The sequence below is a fragment of the Aethalodelphis obliquidens genome, unplaced genomic scaffold (assembly GCF_003676395.1).
Source record: "Aethalodelphis obliquidens isolate GAN/ISIS:26980383/991018 unplaced genomic scaffold, ASM367639v1 scaffold6, whole genome shotgun sequence".
In the NCBI taxonomy this organism is placed as follows: Eukaryota; Metazoa; Chordata; class Mammalia; order Artiodactyla; family Delphinidae; genus Aethalodelphis; species Aethalodelphis obliquidens.
Window position 1 is genome coordinate 10,398,315 of NW_020837950.1, and position 18,163 is coordinate 10,416,477.

Genomic DNA, 18,163 nt, shown 5'->3' on the forward strand with positions numbered 1-18,163 from the left:
ATCACAAAACTGCAAATTAAACCATAAATGGGTTTCTCTTGAACATAAATCATGCATTACTTACTTGACTGTTACTCTGTTGGACGTATCCTGTAGGTCACTCGGGTCAAAAAGTTGAGATTCTTTAAGGCCGAGCTCTTTACAACCTCTCAAGAATAATATGATATTGTCCTAGAAGGAAGAAAAGAAATCCAAGTCTATATTATTTTATATTATTTTATGAACCAGTCTTTCTTCTTTAATAGTCCAAATTACTGGAGGGATGTCAGTCATTGAGGCAGCGAGAGTCAGGTGTGAGTCATGGCCTGTTGGATAATAAAATCATACCTCTTTAGGAAATGCTGGAATAAAGAGACACTTCAAACTTCTAAACCTGCAGCTACGTCAAATTCATTTTTTTCCCTTTATCTTTTCACATTTGTATAAAACTATAAGTTAAATGCCATTGGAAAGTAGAAATTAGCAATTTGGGGGAAATAGTACTCAAAACGCATGAATTCCCTATTGCTTCAAAGTTTTGTCCACGTCTTATTGCCTAGAATCTGGTTCAAAATGGATATATATATATTTTTAAATAGGTTTTACTACCCAAGTGTCATCTTCAACAAGTTTTTCTTTTCAACTGATCTTCAAAAATATATCCTTATCTTAAAAAAGGGTACAAATGAACTTATCTACAAAACAGAAATACAGTTTGTAGAAAACAAACTTATAGTTACCAGGGGTAAGGGCGGGGGAGGGATAAATTGGGAGGTTGGGATTGACATATACACACTACTATATATAAAATAAAATATATAACTAATAAAGACCTATGTATTAGTTATACATAAAGGTATAACTAATATACACTACTATATATAAAATAAAATATATAACTAATAAAGACCTATGTATTAGTTATACATAAAGGTATAACTAATATACCTACTGTATAGCACAGGGAGCTCTACTCAATACTCTGTAATGGCCTATATGGGAAAAGAATCTAAAAAAGAATAGATATATGTATGTGTATAACTGATTCACTTTGCTGTACACCTGAAACTAATACAACATCGTAAATCAACTATATTCCAATAAAAAATTTTTAAAATACATCCTTTATCAATGGGTTTTGACCAGTAATACCTCTTTGTGGACTTATAAACTGAATTAAATGGGGTGGGGAAATCTAGACTTAATTGGAAAGGGAAAAATGAGGGGGCAAGGAAATCTTTTGAATATAATGTCAAAGACCCTCCTCATGGTGACAAATTTCTCTAGCAGGTACAAGTTTACTTTGACCTGGCAGAGTAGCAGACACAATCGACAGCTGAGGAGGGTTCTGGTCTTCATCTGTTGGGAGTCATTATGAATAAATAAATGGCTCTGGAAGGAATTGCAAATTGTGAGTCATACTTTTGGAACTCTAGGATGTTAGCAGCAGGTTCATCAGTTACAAGTCTCCAATTATCCTCTTCCTAAAAGACTTCTGATGAGCTAACTGGTCCCATCAGGTAGTTCAAACTACAGGAAAGGAAAGATGAAGGCTGGTTCCAGGATGCAGATCAATGAGAATCCATCTAAATGCTCTAAGAAAGATGCTACAAAAATCTGAATTAATGGTGGTGGTAAATAAATCATATATTCACCCAAGTGCAATTTAACAAAGCGAACAAAAATCATAGTATTTCCCAATGACCAGTGTGTAGGTAGGATTCTAAGATGGTCCCCAAGGATCTCACCCACTGACGGACACACCCTGTTTAATCACCTCCCCTTGAGTGCCAGTGGAACCTGGGCATGAGATGGGATATCACTCTTTTGAGTTGATCAAAAGAAAGATGACCTGATTGCACCTGACCTAATCAGGGGAGCTTTTCAAAGAAGGTGAAGTCAGAGTTCCTGCTGACCATGAGTTCTATAGCTTCAAGGAGATGCCTTCTGTCAATAACAACATGAGCTTGGAAGAGGCTTGGAAGAAGCTCAGCTTGGACTTCAGCCCCTGCCAACACCCCAATTTCAGCGCTGTGAGCAAAGTCTTCAGTCACACCATGTCCATACTTCTGATTACAGAAACTAAGATAATCAGTGGGTGTTGACTGAACATGCTAAGTTTACAGTAATTTTTTATGCAGCAATAAAAAGATAATACATCCAGGTTCAAAATAACAAGAGCAATAGCAATAAATTGCTAATGTTTATTTAGCCCTTATTATATGCCAAGCATTCTTCCAAGAATTTTACATATATTAGTTCACTTAATCCCTGCACAACGTTATGAGGTAGGTACTATTATCATCCTCATTTTACAGATGAACAGTATGAGGCACAGAACAATTAAGCATCATTAAGGCCACACAACTAGCAAAGGATGGAGGTGCAAAACAACGTGGCATATATGAGGAATTCAAGCATCAAATCTGAGGCCGGTATCAAAGGAAGATGAGGCTTTGGAGTCAGGGTCTGATCATGGGGTCCTTGAAGGCCATGGAAGGCAGGCTATGGAAGTCACAGAGGGGTGGTGATCTGAGAAGTAAATGCCCAGGTCTGCAGCAGAAGTAGATTGCTGGGGGTAGGCCTGGGTGGGAGGGAGAGGGTGTAAAGGAAGGACTTAAGAGGAACAAGACAGGAGACAGGGAGACCAATGAGGAGATGCTCAAATCTCACTTCCCCCCATGGAGGGTGGCCCACCCCAGAATGTTTTCTTCCCTGTGCCCCTGGATTTTTCAGTAGGTAAGAAGTACCATCAGTCACAATATCTGTGTCCTTCACAACACCTCTTGTAGACTGACCATGAGCTGGTAAGAGTCTGAAGTCATCCATACCCTTCACAGGCTCCCCTGCAATTACTTTGCATGTTTTAAAATTATCCAGTTCTCCTTGGAGTTTTTCTATTTTCCCTCCCATCTCCAGAGGTTTGTAGAGGTTCAGGTGAGTCTTTTCTAGGCATGCAACTCTCTTTCTGGTTGGCCTAGGAGCTCTGAGGGTTTCTTACCCAGAGGAAAGCAAAGGATGGGTCCCGGAATTTTCTAGGAATCATTTGGGACCCCATTAAAAGGACCAGACTTGTGACCCACCATGTGGTCCCATCAGAGGCACAAGACTGTGGCACGTCAGATTCTCAAGAAAGGCAAGAAGGTGCTCTTCCCACGTGCATTCCCGGATGCGCCCCGAGTGCCACGCTATCTTCAGCACACAAACTGCAAACACAGAAGCATTGCGTCGCCAGCTTGAACATTTTGGGCTGGAAGATTTAAATAACGGCAGGTCTCCTTCCAGCTCCGTGCTGCAATCTAATGATGCTGGAAGGGAGCCAGACCCCAGACAGGAGAAAAGCGCCCCCCCACCCCCACCCCCACCCCCGCCACCAGCCAAGAGCTAACAGGGGCAGCGACCACAGCTGGTGGGGAAGCTGTGCCTTTAATTACCTAAAATGCATCCTGCAAATTCCCATCTGCCTTACTCTTCACACTGAGTTTTTCCCACATTTACAACTCCAAGCAAAACTAACATCTTAGTGTCTTAGCTTCAGAAGCCAAGCAACACAACTGGTTCTAAAACCTGGCAAAGAAGAAGTGAAGACACTGATTTACCACAATGACTATTCAATTTAGCTCTTACTAGGGTAGTATTGCAAACTCATTAAGACTTAGGCTTCGAAAGAAGTTTTTAAAGGACTCTTCAAAAAGTCAATGTCATGCGAAAACAAAAATTAGAGGCTAAAGAGACATGGTGACGTAATGTAATGTATGACCCTTGATTGGATCCTAGATCCAAAAAAGGAAAAGTAAATAAGGCTATGAAAGTCCAGTTTAAATGTGGACTGTTGTTGGATAATATTATTGGATGAATGTTAATTTTCTTAGGCATGATGATGATGATGGTATTGTGGTTATATGAGAGAATGCCTTTATTTTTAGGCAAATATATGAATTATTTAGGGATAAGTTATCATGTCTATAACACAATTGCCAACGGTTCAAGAAAAAAATGTGTGTGTGTGTGTGTGTGTGTGTGTGTGTGTGCATGCACAGGAGACAGACAGAGAGAATGACATCTGCTTGTTATGGAGAAAGAAATAAAGCAAATATGGCAAAATATTAACAATTGGTGAATCTATATCTCAAAGGTTGGCAGTTTTTTCCTGTGAAGTACCAGATAGTAAACATGGCTTTGTGGGCCTGTGGTAGTCTCTGTCAAAATGACTTAACTCTTTCATTGTAGCCAGACAAATACACAAATGAATGGAAGTTGTCAGCATCCCTATACACTTCATTTACACAAGCAGGCATCGGGCTGGATTTGGCCCACGGGCTGTAGTCTACCGGCCCTGTTCTAGGTGAACAGTTTTCGGGTATTCATTATGCCATCTGTACATTTAGAAACTTTCCAAAAAAAGTTTGGAGAAAAGGTTTTTAAATTTGTAAACATGTATTCCATTCCATAGGATTGTGAGTTCCCTCGCAAAACCAGTTTCATAAAATTCAAGGAAAAAATAATGGTCACCTCAGAGACAACTCCTGCAAAGTTCCTAAGGTAAATGCTCAAGTGCTACTGATGGAAAGTTACTATTTCTGGCTAATGGGAAAGTGCTGTAACATGAGCCTCAATTCAACACAGATGGGAACATAAAGTTCCTAAAAGAGTTCATTTCGTGCTCGACTAATAGTAATATACGGATTTATACCCCTGTTTACCTAACTACTATGCATTCTCTCCTCCTTGTTCTTGGCCCAGTGGTTTCCCATTTCATTAATTTGTGGGCCACCCCTGTTTATGAGAACATCCCCTGGGGGCCCAGGGTTGAGGCCTGAGCTTTCCACCCCCACCCACCCCTGGCCTCTTCTCTGAAGAAGTCCTGGTACTTCTCTGCCCTTCTCGCTCCAAAGGCAAGATGAAGGAAGGCCCGGGATGGTCTCTACCCCCAGAGTTTTACCGGCATATAGTAGGTACTCAGTAAATATTTAAAACAAATTAAGCACTATATTCTAGATACTTAGAAGAATGAAAAAAAAAAACCCCACAAAATTCTAGTAGATGAAATAATAAGGACTTAGAAGCACCTTATCTTCAGGATTAATTTTCACGATCCATCAACTAGCTGGATTTATTCAAGATACACATAAACAGAGGTTTGTTTAAGAAAGATTGGAATGGAATTGGAGCAGAACAAATGTATCATGGAATACATAACATAACATAACAGCTTTGGAGTCAGGAGGACTCCAGTTAGAATCCCAGCCTCATCCTTGTACTAGTTACGCGGCCTTGGGCATGGTTCCTAACCTTCTTGATCCTTGAATTTCTAATCTGTGAGGTAGGGGGTGACATCAACCTTATAGGGATGTCAGAATTACAGACACTATATATAAAGAACACAGCCCAGTGTCTGGGAACTTCCAGGTACTCATTCTACGTAAGTTATGTATTATCATGGCATTATTGTCAACTCAGGTCAAGAAGGGACCATAAAAGGTGAGATGAAGAACAGTTTATCCATCTACAAAAAACTAGACATGGTGTGTGTTTATAGCCCTTGCCAGTTACATGGGAGATTTGTTTTTTAAAGGGTAGTTGCAATTATTGTTGTTTAGTTACTGTTATAAATTGCCAACTTGACACTTTTATACAGGCAGCCTCAAACTTAGGTGCAAGCTACGTACCAAAAGCCCACTTGTAAGATGGCGGCTTGTAGGTCATCATTTGTAATTATCTCACAGAAATAGTCTTTGTATGGTGGTTCCCAGTTCAAGTCAGAAAGGCCGACTTAGTCCAAAATGTACCTGAAGGGGAGTCCTAATTACACTATGGAAACTAATGGCTTTGCAGAACAACATTTCAGTAGGAAAGCGTATTCAGAAATGCCTGCCAGACATATATACAATGGAATATTACTCAGCCAGAAAAAGACACTAAACTGAGTTATTTGTCGTGAGGTGGATGAACCTAGAGCCTGCCATACAGAGTGAAGTAAGTCAGAAAGAGAAAAACAAATACCGTATGCTAACATATATATGTGGAATCTAAAAAAAAGAAAAAAATCGTTCTGAAGAACCTAGGGGCAGGACAGGAATAAAGACGCAGATGTAGAGAATGGACTTGAGGACACGGGGAGGAGGAAGGGTAAGCTGGGACGAAGTGAGAGAGTGGCATGGATATATATACACTACCAAATGTAAAACAGATAGCTAGTGGGAAGCAGCCGCATAGCACAGGGAGATCAGCTCGGTGCTTTGTGACCACCTAGAGGGGTGGGATAGGGAGGGTGGCAGGAAGACGCAAGAGGGAGGGGATGTGGGGATATATGTATATGGATAGCTGATTCACTTTGTTATAAAGCAGAAACTAACACACCATTGTAAAGCAATTATACTCCAATAACGATGTTAATTTTTAAGAAAAGAAATGCCCAACCATGCTCTAGGCTGTGGTTGGGTGGAGGATTCCAGAGGCCATAGAAAAGGCTTCCTTAGCCCAAGGCAGCACCTCAGGAGGGAAAGGCAGGAGTGAGAGAGGAGAAAGGTGGGCCAGCAATTCATTCCAGTGCAGCCCCCTGAGACACATCACTGTCTCATCTAGGTTCTCCCTCCTGTCTTCAGAAGGCGAGCAAGGACCTGCTGGCTACTTTTCCCTTTCTCTGCTGTCATTTCCCACTGGCAAGGGGTTTCTCCCTTTCCTTGATCCACTGTGGAACAGCGTGCAGCTTTCTGGCTCTGAGGAAGGCACCAGCACTTAGTGGTTCTCTAGGGAAACCAGACAGGTAGTGGGCGACGGGGGCGGGGGGGGGGGCTCTACCCAATCTCCTTAGCTTTATTTCCTTTACAGCCAACAGGGAAAGGGCAACACGATGATGGATTTGGAGTTCACAGAAAATGAACGTAACGCTCATTTGGGTTTCAAATGAACCCAGACGCCTATATTGCCAGGTATTTAAAATGCAATATATATATATAAAGCAACATATAATTTTCAGTTTCTATAAATGAAAAGACCAGGTGGAGGTAGCAAAATGTAAACTGAGATTACATCTGGTGAATTTATTATTTTAAGACATTTTCTATAAAAAATACTTGCTTCAAAAATCTTAAGGATTAGGATATCTCAGAAAGATTTGCAAGCATATCAGAGAAGATCCAGACTTTTTGGAAAATCGATAACTAACACCAATGTTATATTTCTGTTCTATATATAAGGCTTAAAAAAAAAAGAAAAAAAACATGATTTTTGTTAGGTTTCCTGCATTTGAAGCGAACAAACTCCCTTTAACAGAAGTGCAATTATGAACCTCAGAACTTAAGGAATACATTACCAAAATATCTCTAGGAAATTACCCTACAATTAATAGAATTTGGGGATTTCCTGTACCTGCCATGTGTTCATGGTTGCTCTCCTAACCTGTACGGGTTCCAGCCTGGCTCCATTAATTGGCCAATGTCCAGCCACAATCACCACTCGCTAGACTTTCAATGCATTTGAGTTTGTCACGAGCACTTAATGAGGATACCAGGCCTTCCACTGAGAGGCGAGACCTGCTCGTTCTGCCTGGGGGAATTCTGGGGAAGCCTGACCCAGAAGGTGGCAGCTGGGTGGCTGCTTGAAGGCGAAGAAACCACTTTATGGATAGGAAATGAGCAGAAGCACAGCGGATGCCAGGGAGAGAATGTAAGGTTGGAGAGGGGAAGAAAGTTCTAAGAGGGAAGCTTGAGAGAGTTGTGAGAGGCTTGTGAAGGACTTGGACTGTTCTCTAGACAGTGGGGAATCAAGGCCAGTTGAAGAGGATAGAAAGAATCCTGGGAGCCGACCTTTATTTTAGGAGAACACGTCAGGTAGCAGCAGGAGAGATCCACTGGGTGGAGGAGAGGGTCCGTTTAAGAGAGAATTACAAGAGCTCAGGGAGAGACGTGGAAAGCCTGAACTGATCCAGAAGCAGTAAGGGCAGTAAAGGGGGAGGATGAAAGCACCCCTTGTTGGCTTGGCGGTCGAGTGGATTTAGGAGCAGAGGCGAGGAGAAGGAAGGGGGTTTGGTTGATGATAAGGTTTTCAGTCATTGGGACCATCTTAAAGAATAGAGGAAGGGGAGATCTGTGAGAAACAGAAATAATAAATTAAGCTTGGAACATTCCATCTTCCAATAGCCAGAGCTCATTGGGAGCTTATATTTGGGTCGGCTAGCTAGTGGCTGAATGACCTTGGGCAAGTCGCTTACGTGGTCTCTGCCTCAGCTTTCTCTTCGAAAGCCTAAGTTCTTACAAAGGCCTACAAGGCCCTACAGGAGTCGCTGTGCACTACCTCTCGGACCCCACCACCCCTCGCCCCCTGCGGCCAGGCACAGCTCCTTCCTTGCTGGTCCTCAACCAAACCAAGTAGATCCCTGCCAGGGCTTCTGCACTGCTCTTTTCCTTACCTAGATATGACCTAGAATGATCTCTTGTATATAGTAAGTAAACATTTAAGAAATACGCATGGAATGAATGCATGAATGACCATAAAAACGGGGATACTCACAATGTCATAGGGCTGTCCTGGAGCTAATAAATAAGAAAATATATGTCAAGTGCTTAGAATAGAACAGTGTTTGGCACGATAAATGTTTTCCATTGTGGTACTTATTTCTATTATTAGGATAAAACTGTTAAGTCATCAATGAATGGAGTTTCGGATTAGAAGCACATTATCGACTTCGGGGACAACTTCAGTGCAATTATAGGGCGAAAACCTATAATTTCAGGAAGTTAAGAAATCAGTGTAGAATAAAAACAATAGAGAAAACACAAAGAGACACTTTTGGAAAGTTTAGCGAGAAGAGATTATGAGAAAAGGTACGGTGAGTCCAAGGAAGGTTGGCTGCTTGTTTCTTTTAGGAAAGCTGCAGGTAAGGAGAAACACAGCTCCCTGCTTGTCCTAGAGCTTCCTTGCCAGCCCAGACCACTGACATTATCATCCTCATGAGGAATCCTCACCATGTGTGAGGCTTGAGCCATCAGTTTTCACCATAATCACCTTCTATCCTGCTCACTACTTCTGTCACAGTCATGGAGGACACCGGCACCAGGCTTACCACCGACTACAGTCATCATTCTAGGTGCCTTTACATTCTACACAGCAACCTGTTCGACGGCCTGGCTTTATAGTTCTTTGACGTCCTCAATTCCAATAGTTTTGACTCGTACACTCCATTTCACATCATAATCATCACCCACACCTACCCTGCGGAATCACCATTTCCAACATCCTACTCCTTGGTCTGAGTCCCTCTCCTCCCAGGTTTCTCATGCCTTCTCTCCCACACACCTGCTCTTTCATCTCCAGACTCTGCCTTTTCCTCTCAGTCCATTTCCCTCTCCTCTCATTGCCTTCTTTCTTTCCTGATTCAGTACAGACCAGTCTATTCAACTGCTCCAATGCCTGCACCTTCAACAGCCCCAGTTCTCCGCCTTTCCATTAGGGAACACTGACCAGGAAAAGGAAACAGCAGAGGTGGAACAGTTAGCCTTGGACATGAGCCTTGGCGGCTAAGCACCACCACGTGTCTCTACTTGAGATGGGATCAGTCACGCCCACTCCTCATGTTTCTCCATGGAGGAACAACACTCCTGGCCCCTCACTCTTCCTCCCCTAGGTTGGTTTGGGAGAAGGAATGGGGCATGCTCAGCTCAGCCAGTTTGGGATTTCCTCTCTGTGGAAACATGCGTCCCGTCTGTCTCTGCCGTGTAGGAAGGGGCCTTTCTCTGGGGTGGGAGAGGCCTGTGGTTGTCCCGCTGTGCTAGGAATGGGTGGATGAATTTGTTTAATTCAGGAGCAAGGATTAGCAAACCCACTTGGCTGCAGCTCTAAACCCACACTCTCTGGTTTGTCTCATGAGAAGTAAAGCTGACGTTTTGACCTCTGATTCCTGTGTTTATGTCTCAGCTGGGGGGGTGGGGCGGGTGGGGAGAGAGGAGTGCTATTTACTGGTCGCCCTAATCCCTAATGCTCTGCTTCTAGTGCTACTGGAAATGATGGTGCTTTATTGGGTCTGGAGCTGCTAGGCATTTACAAGCTCCCACCTCACTGGGCCCCTTGGATCCACTTGGTCATCCTTCTGGCGTCCCCGGCCAGCCCTTCTCCCCATCCTTACAGAGGGTTTTACTCCTCTGCTTTTTAAAATCTCTCTGTGGGATCTTCCCGGACCGGGACACAAACCCGTGTCCCCTGCATCGGCAGGCGGACTCTCAACCACTGCGCCACCAGGGAAGCCCCCTCCTCTGCTTTTAAAAATCTCTCTGCCATGTCCTCACCTTCTTCATCAACAGACAGATGTCATTAACCCCCAAGAGTTTTATATCCCTTCACGTCAACCATCCCACATTCTGTATCTAAACACTTTTTTAAAAAGAATATAAAGCTGTATATTTCAAAGCATCTGCAGCCAATCTGTTAACATGTTTTCGTCAATGGGGGTCTGTGTCAGAGTGCAGAGCAAACAGCCAGCAATTAGGCTCTATTATCTTTAGTTTAATTTTTCTATTTATTCAAGCATATTAATTGAATACTTATGGTATGAAAGGCAATGTGCTAAGTGTTTTGGGCAGGAAGGTGTGATGATAAGAGCTGGCACTCTTATTTGCAAGTGAGAGAGGCCCGGATGGACCTAGGTTCATAATGGATTACAGAGCCCAGTGTATCACTGCCACAAGGGGGTAGAGGGGCAGCTGACCCCTTGAAACAACTACAAACCAGGGCTTTTGTGTATTTGGAACCTGGAATTGCTTCATCTCCTATCCACTCTCTCTGCATGTTGGCTTACTTGCTTTCACTGCACCCAGGTTTCCTCCACATGGATCCCCTAGTTTCCAATCTCATACATGAAGGTTGTCAGCCCCCGAGAGGACTAACTCTCTTTTTCATTTGCAGTTTGAAGACATCCCAGGTAAAGGAAAAGACCCTTATTGGCCTGCCTAGGGTCAGGTCCCCTCCCACAGTGACTAATGGGATGGGGTGAACAAGACCATGAATCATTTTAATCAACAGTGGGGAGGAATAGGGGCTGGAACCGTTTCCAAAAGAAGGAGAATGTGATTCCCTAGGAAGGGGGCCCAGGGCAGATAAAACTAGCAACACTGGCTACCTTCACAAAACTGGACCAGATCTGGATTTTCCTCTCAAAGTCTTTACAGAGTAGAATACAGAATTCCCACTGCCATCTTTCACATTCTAAACATAACTGATCAAATTTAGTTTTCCTGGGCTTCCCTGGTGGCGCAGTGGTTGAGAGTCCGCCTGCCGATGCAGGGGACACGGGTTCGTGCCCTGGTCCGGGAAGATCCCACATGCCGTGGAGCGGCTGGGCCCGTGAGCCATGGCCGCTGAGCCTGCGCGTCTGGAGCCTGTGCTCTGCAATGGGAGAGGCCACAACAGTGAGAGGCCCGCGTACCGCAAAAAAAAAAAAATTTAGTTTTCCTTTAAAGATGTTCTTTTGAAAGGATCTCTGCACTAAGCTGCAACACTGCCTCAGTTTCCCAAAGGTAACAGGCTTGATGCCAAAGAGGACCAACCACAGAATGAAGCAAGCCCAAATGACCTAACTAACTCTGTCGGAAGAGCCTTTCCAAGCACAGTTACTGGTCAGTACAGCGGCTGGAGCCTAGCTCTTCTTGCCTCAGAACATTTACAGAAACAGAGAGCCAGACCCAAAAGTTCCAGCACCTTGATTTTATCTCTGTCTTTCTGGATTCCACACTCATGATTGTCTACAAGGCAGTTGCTTCTCTTTTCAAGGACTTGACATTCAAGCCTACTTGAGGGTCAATGCCACAGTGCTCTATCAGAACTCAGAGGCCAGCCTGTTCAGAGAAACTGTCTAGATTCCAAAACATGACCAAACTATCCCCCCACCCAAAATAACATTATTACGGTATATTGCCAGATTGTTTTTCAGCATAATTTACAAGTTGTAGTTAGGAACTGAATGAAAAATAGCTTTCGGTTATGTTAAAATAAAACTGCTTAAGTCATCTATCATACCTCATTAAATAATACTCATATATTTGACAGGTAATATAACTTCTGCTTTTCTCACAGCAGTGATAGACAAATTGTGATCTGTGGACTGCTGTGGGTTTGGTACTAGTTCATGAAGGGTAAATGCAGAATTGGAAAAGAGTCTTTAGAAACTTTTTTTAAAATTTTATTTATTTTATTTATTTATTTTTGGCTGCCTTGTTTCCTCGTTGCTGTGTGCGGTGAGCGGGGCTACTCTTTGTTGCGGTGTGTGGGCTTCTCATTGCGGTGGCTTCTCTTGTTGCGGAGCACGGGCTTCAGTAGTTGTGGCACACAGGCTCAGTAGTTGTGGCTCGTGGGCCCTAGAGCACAGGCTCAGTAGCTGTGGCACACGGGCTTAGTTGCTCCACGGCATATGGGATCTTCCCGGACCAGGGCTCGAACCCATGTCCCCTGCAGGCAGATTCTTAACCACTGCGCCACCAGGGAAGCCCTAGAAACTTTTATAACAACTTGGCATTCTAACCGCATCCAAGGGTGTGATCACTGGACACATCTCACTGAACAGGGTACACATCATTTTGGATGTTGTCCTAGCTGCGTATTGTGTGCACTGTGTAGTTAGTTAATGGCACTAGGATCAGCCCAAACTGGATCAGAAATTAAACAAATAAACAACAACAAAATGCAAATTTAAACCATAATGAAACACCACTTTACACCAAGCAGAATGGCTATTAAAAAAAAAACCCCACAGAAAATAACAAGTGCTGGCAAGGATGTGGAGAAACTGGAACCCTTGTGCATTGTTGGTGGAAATGTAAAATAGTGTAGCTTCTGTGGAAAACAGTTTGGCCGCTGCTCAAAAAGCTAAACACAGAATTACAATACGAACGAGCAATTCCACTTCTAGGTAAATACTCGAAAGAACTGAAAGCAGGGACTCAGGCAGATGCTTGTACATCAATGTTCATCTCACAGTAGCCAAAAGGTAGAAACAAACCAAACCATCTGTTCATAAACAAATGAATGGATAAACAAAATGTGGAATACATGTATAATGGAACATTATCCAGCCTTAAAAAGGAAGGAAATTCTGACATACGGCGCAACATGGATGAGTCCCAAAGACATTATGCTAAGTGAAATAAGCCAGACATCAAAAAACAAATACTATATGATTCCACTTATATGAGGTCCCTAGAATAGGAAAATTCAAAGAGACAGAAAGTATAATGGAGGTTACTAGGGGCTGGGTGTTCTGGGGAGTGGAGAGCTGTTGTTTGACAAGGACAGAATTACAGTTTGGGATGATGAAAACGTTCTGAAAATGGTTAGTGGTGACGTTTGCAAAAGAAGTGTTATTACACTTAATGCCACTGGATTGTACACTTATAAATGGTTAAAATGATCAATCTTATGTATATTTTACCATAATAAAAAATGCAACCGCCTCCCCCAACAGCAATAAACCTTGTTCTTTATCACAATAGTATGAGAATCCTTTCCCTAGAGTGTATGCCCTAGGGGGTTCTGGATCAAATAAAACTTGGAAAATGCTACATAAATAGCCCCACGTGGAGTTCATAAAGCTTAGACTAACAGTTCTGAGAAATTCCTTACTAAGAAACTCATAATTTTAACTCAGCATTTCCTAAACACATGGACTTCAGAACCTTTTTGTTACTGTACAACTAATATCTCACAAAACATAGTTTAAGAAACGCTGAGCCAGAAATACTGAAGCATGGTTTATACTTTCACATCGCACACAAGTAAGAGTGAAACAGTCATCACACTTAGGTCGTAGCCCACAGTCTAAAACTGTCAACCTGTGGTTAGACCCTCCCGTTAATTCCTGCGCTGGCAATGCCAACCCCCAAGGCATGCCAGGTTAGCAGGAGTCAAAAAACCAGGGTCTCCTTCATCCCTGCGTCCTTTAAAGCTTCACAGTAAGGATACATTTCACATTTGTCTTTACAGGGCTGCAAGTTAAGACAACGATTTACTAGTTAGAGGTGACCCCAGGAACAAAGTACTTCATAGTCTAGGTCAGACATGTGGATGACATTAGAAAAAGAAACAGGCTTTTAGAGTGCAAATGAGTGTGCAAAAGCCAGAGCCATATTGATAGATCCAAATACCATTCCCCCTATCATATTTAAAGGTCACAACCTCTCTGCTGAGAAGGCGAAAAAGTCAGCGAGACAGGAAATACCAAAAGGTAAAAAACCAAAAGCAACTCTTGCACTCATCAAAATATACCATAGCCTGAAGGAGTTTTAGTATTTTTAATTTTCTGGCTGGAGAAAAGTTCACTTAAAGCGTTCTGCTGATATTACAACATATGTGAAAAGGAAGAAGAGGTATGCAGAGTAGGAATTTGAAGAAAAAAAGAAAAATCTGGTGAAAACATCACTGCCACTCCTTTTATTCTTTTAAGTATATTGGGTTCTTAACCCAAGTTGGGGCCGCCTTTACTCTTCCAGTTTTTTTTTCTCTGTAATTCAAAAAAGGTGTGGAGAAAAGATTGTCTTCAAATAACTCTAGATTCTCGACTTTGTAATCATGCACAAGTGGAAACCACATTTCATCTTCAAGGAACATTTTAAAAAAAGGATATTCAAAATAATAAATTTTCCATGGATACTGGTTTCTTCTTTCCAAGTTAGTGTTTGGCCTAATTTATACAATAAATCTAATGGGCAAGTTATCTCTCGCAAATAGCACCTAGCACATTCTTGGCATCTGAAAAGAGTTAGTTAACATGTTGCATATGCTCTTTATGTTCACAAAACAAGATATGTGAGAAAAAATATCACCGGGTGGGAGGGTGAGCATAGAAATGTGGAGGCCACCAATCATCTGCAAAGGACCGTCTCCTACACACTCAGGGTTTTGAAAGTGTAACCATGGGGCTGGAACCAAAGGACAAAAAGTATCGAGGCCCTCTAAGGTGTCTGGGACTTTGCAATTTATAACATATTTAATTTGAGCAACCTAGCTCTAAGTACGTCTACCTTAACAGGTGTGGGGAAAGATGATGTTTAAAATCAGTTCAGTTTTTTTAAGGGGTGCAGAGTTTCAGTTTGGGATATCAAAGTTCTGGAGACGAATGGTGGTGGTGATTGCACAATAATGTGAATGTATTTAATGCTACCGAACTGTACGCTTAAAAATGGTTAAGGTGGTAGATTTTGTGTTATATATATTTTACCAGAAGAAAAAAAGATAAGTTTAGTAGTTTCCCAAGGTTACAGAGTGTGTCCATGACAAAGCTAAGAGGTATGGCAGTCTGACTCAAAGACCATTGTCTTTCCTTATATCTCTCAAAAATAATGATATATCAATAGATGAGGTGGTAATTATAAATTAGTTATAGGTATCATCATCCCCATTCTCATTCTCATTTTCACTTTTACCATTGGCTTGATGACTGCTTATTTTGTGCCAGACACTATTCTAAGCAACTTATATGTATTTATATGCTTAGTCCTCACAACAACCCTGCAAGGTAGATACAATTATTATTCCTATTTTCCAGATGAGAAAGTGAAGTACAGAGAGGTAATATAGCACCCTCAAGGGCACACAGCTAATCAAATCCAGGCAGTCTGATCCCAGATTCCCTGTTCTTTACCACTTATTGCATTGCCTCCTGGTATGTAAATTTATGTACACAGCGTATGAAGACATAAACCTCATTAGTCTCAAGATGATTCACAAACCAAAAACGTCAATAGGTTATAAATAACGTTTAGACACAATTCTAGTGCACAAGATGGGAACTAGTCTAGTTCACACCTAGTTTCTGAAGACATTTATTTTAAAGATAGCTTAGATACTATCATCCATTATATCCTCCCCGTGACTCTGGGCCATGTTCCCTGGGCACTGCCTGAACCATGATGGTGGTAACATGCACACTCCTCTCCGTATCATGCTTAGAGTCTACGACTTACTTCCCCACTATGGAGGCCATGAGTTCTCGGGCCTGAATTAATTCCCCATGTATGTAACCCACTATTTTAGGATTAGCACCATGACTAGTACTCTGCATGTCTTCAGTAAATTTTTCTTAATTCACTTGAAATAGTTTAAATATTGTTACTATCTGTTTTTTAAGGGCCAGTTCTGTAACCATCAGGTTCTGGAGTCTTTACCAATGGTAACTCTTTAATTATCTTTTTAGTCCCTTCATGGTAATCCAGTATCTTCAGGGTTTCCGCTGTTCCTGGGGTCAATTTTGATCATTTGCATCTTGCTAAGAAATCTTCCTTTTCCACTGGTTTCCACACCTCTTACTAAAGGGTTATTTATACACGTCTTAACATGATTCTAATTTTTCTTGTATCTATTGTTTTGTCATTTATTTTTATTTGTTTTGTATTCTTTTGCTACCATGTTTTTTCCTTAATTGGGCTTCCAAGGGGTTCATCTATTTTATTGGTTTTTCTAAAGAACCAGCTTTTGGATTTATTTATCCATTATTCTATCCCTTTAATTTCAGCTTTCATCTATTAATTCCCTCTTACTAATTTTTTAGGGGTTTTTGTTCCACTTTATTTTGTAAGTAGTAAGTTGAACTATTGATGTTTTTCCTTTATTCTTTACTAAAGAATAAAACATCTCCTCTGAGTACAGCTTTTACTATCCTTAGAAGTTTTGATAAAGAAATGTTCTTTTTGTTTTCATTTCTTTTCCAGTAACTTTAACTTCCTCACTGATTTCCTTCTGATCCCAGAGCTATCAGTGAGTGTGTTTTATAATTTGCAAGTGGACAAGGTTTTTTAAATTGCCTTCTTGCTTTTTCTTTCTATTCTCATTTTACCATAATCAGGGAGTATGCCCTTATAAATCTCTCTCCTCTCTTTGAGGTTTTGAAGGCTTTCTTTGTGGTCAAGTATGTGATTCAGGGGAAGGAGATGGCATTAAATGATTCAGGGACATCTACCTGTCTATTTATATCTATTTGACTATGCTCTTTGAAAACTGACATGAAATTTGTTCACTTAACAATTGTTCTACAGGACACCTAGTACGATTATGATGAGAAAAAGCATGAGATTTGGAATTTAAAACTCCTGTCTCCTCCCTTCATAGGCCTGGGTCTCAGTTACCTGATCTATAAAATGCAAATCACACTTAACCTGCTTTACTATGTTACCAGTGAAAAAATTAAATAAGCCTGATGTGCTCTTCCTTCCTACACAATGTCTTCCTAAAAATCCCAGTTAGTTATCAAATACTGCCCTTAAGAAGTGGCTCTCTGTAGCCCTGCTAGGCAACAGAAAAGCCTCCAAGTGGGGTCATGCCCCTCGGACCACACAGTGTAAAGAAATGGACACACACGGAGTTCCCTGGAGGTCCAGTGGGTAGGACTCGGCGCTTTCACCGCCATGGCCCAGGCTCAATCCCTGGTCGGGGAACTAATATCCCGCAAGCCGCGAGGCACGGCCAAAAAAAAAAAAAAAAAAAAAGAAATGAACACACTGCTGCATGTACATTACACAGGGCCTGTATGTTGCACGGAGCGGATCCTAGAGAAAGGCAGCCTGTGTCTTTTGAAGCAGTTAAGTGTTTTAATTCCCTTAAAACACTGTGAGCATGTGCGATGGGGGGAGGAGAAGAAGGACTTAAAGCAATTTTGCTGTTCTGCTCAGCACTGTAGAGAATTTTTTTGAAACTAAAGACTGATTGAGAAGGACATCAAAAGAGTTTGATTTGTTTGATGTTTGGACATATATACATGATGCAGATAACTGCTGGATTAATGATGACCGTCTGTACGCCAGATGGACCGTGTGACTGTGTCGAGACATCTGACTCAGCGCCATTCGAAAAGCAGATTAAGGTTAAACCATCCTAACACAAAGGATTCTCCCACCCCATGTTTCAGGGCACAACGTTCTATGGTTACTTTAAAAAATTCAGCAAATTACAATTAACTTTTAAGACATCTCCTGCCTGTGTCAATGCCGCTGTGTAAGAATCAGAAGTGAGATTGTTTATGCCTGTCACTTTCTGTGACTGGGCAAGACTCTTCCAGGACAGGCAGCAGGATGTGGTGAACTGCCCTGACACTGAGAGGTCCATCGTTGGCTATAACACAGCAGCTGCCTGTAGACTTCCACAATCATTTTAAGTTGGATATTTCTAAAAGCAGCTTTAAATCTGAGTTGCTGGACAAGCAAAAAGG

General features: G+C 41.8%; 1 protein-coding gene across 1 annotated transcript in view; it reads right to left on the reverse strand.

The window, feature by feature from the left end:
• LIMCH1 (LIM and calponin homology domains 1) overlaps positions 1 to 18,163 on the reverse strand; it is a 339,182-nt gene that overhangs the window by 108,223 nt on the left and 212,796 nt on the right. Inside the window, exon 4 of the mRNA XM_027103079.1 lies at positions 65 to 171. Coding sequence (XP_026958880.1) covers positions 65 to 171 — 107 coding nt within the window. The remainder of the gene's footprint in view (positions 1 to 64; positions 172 to 18,163) is intronic.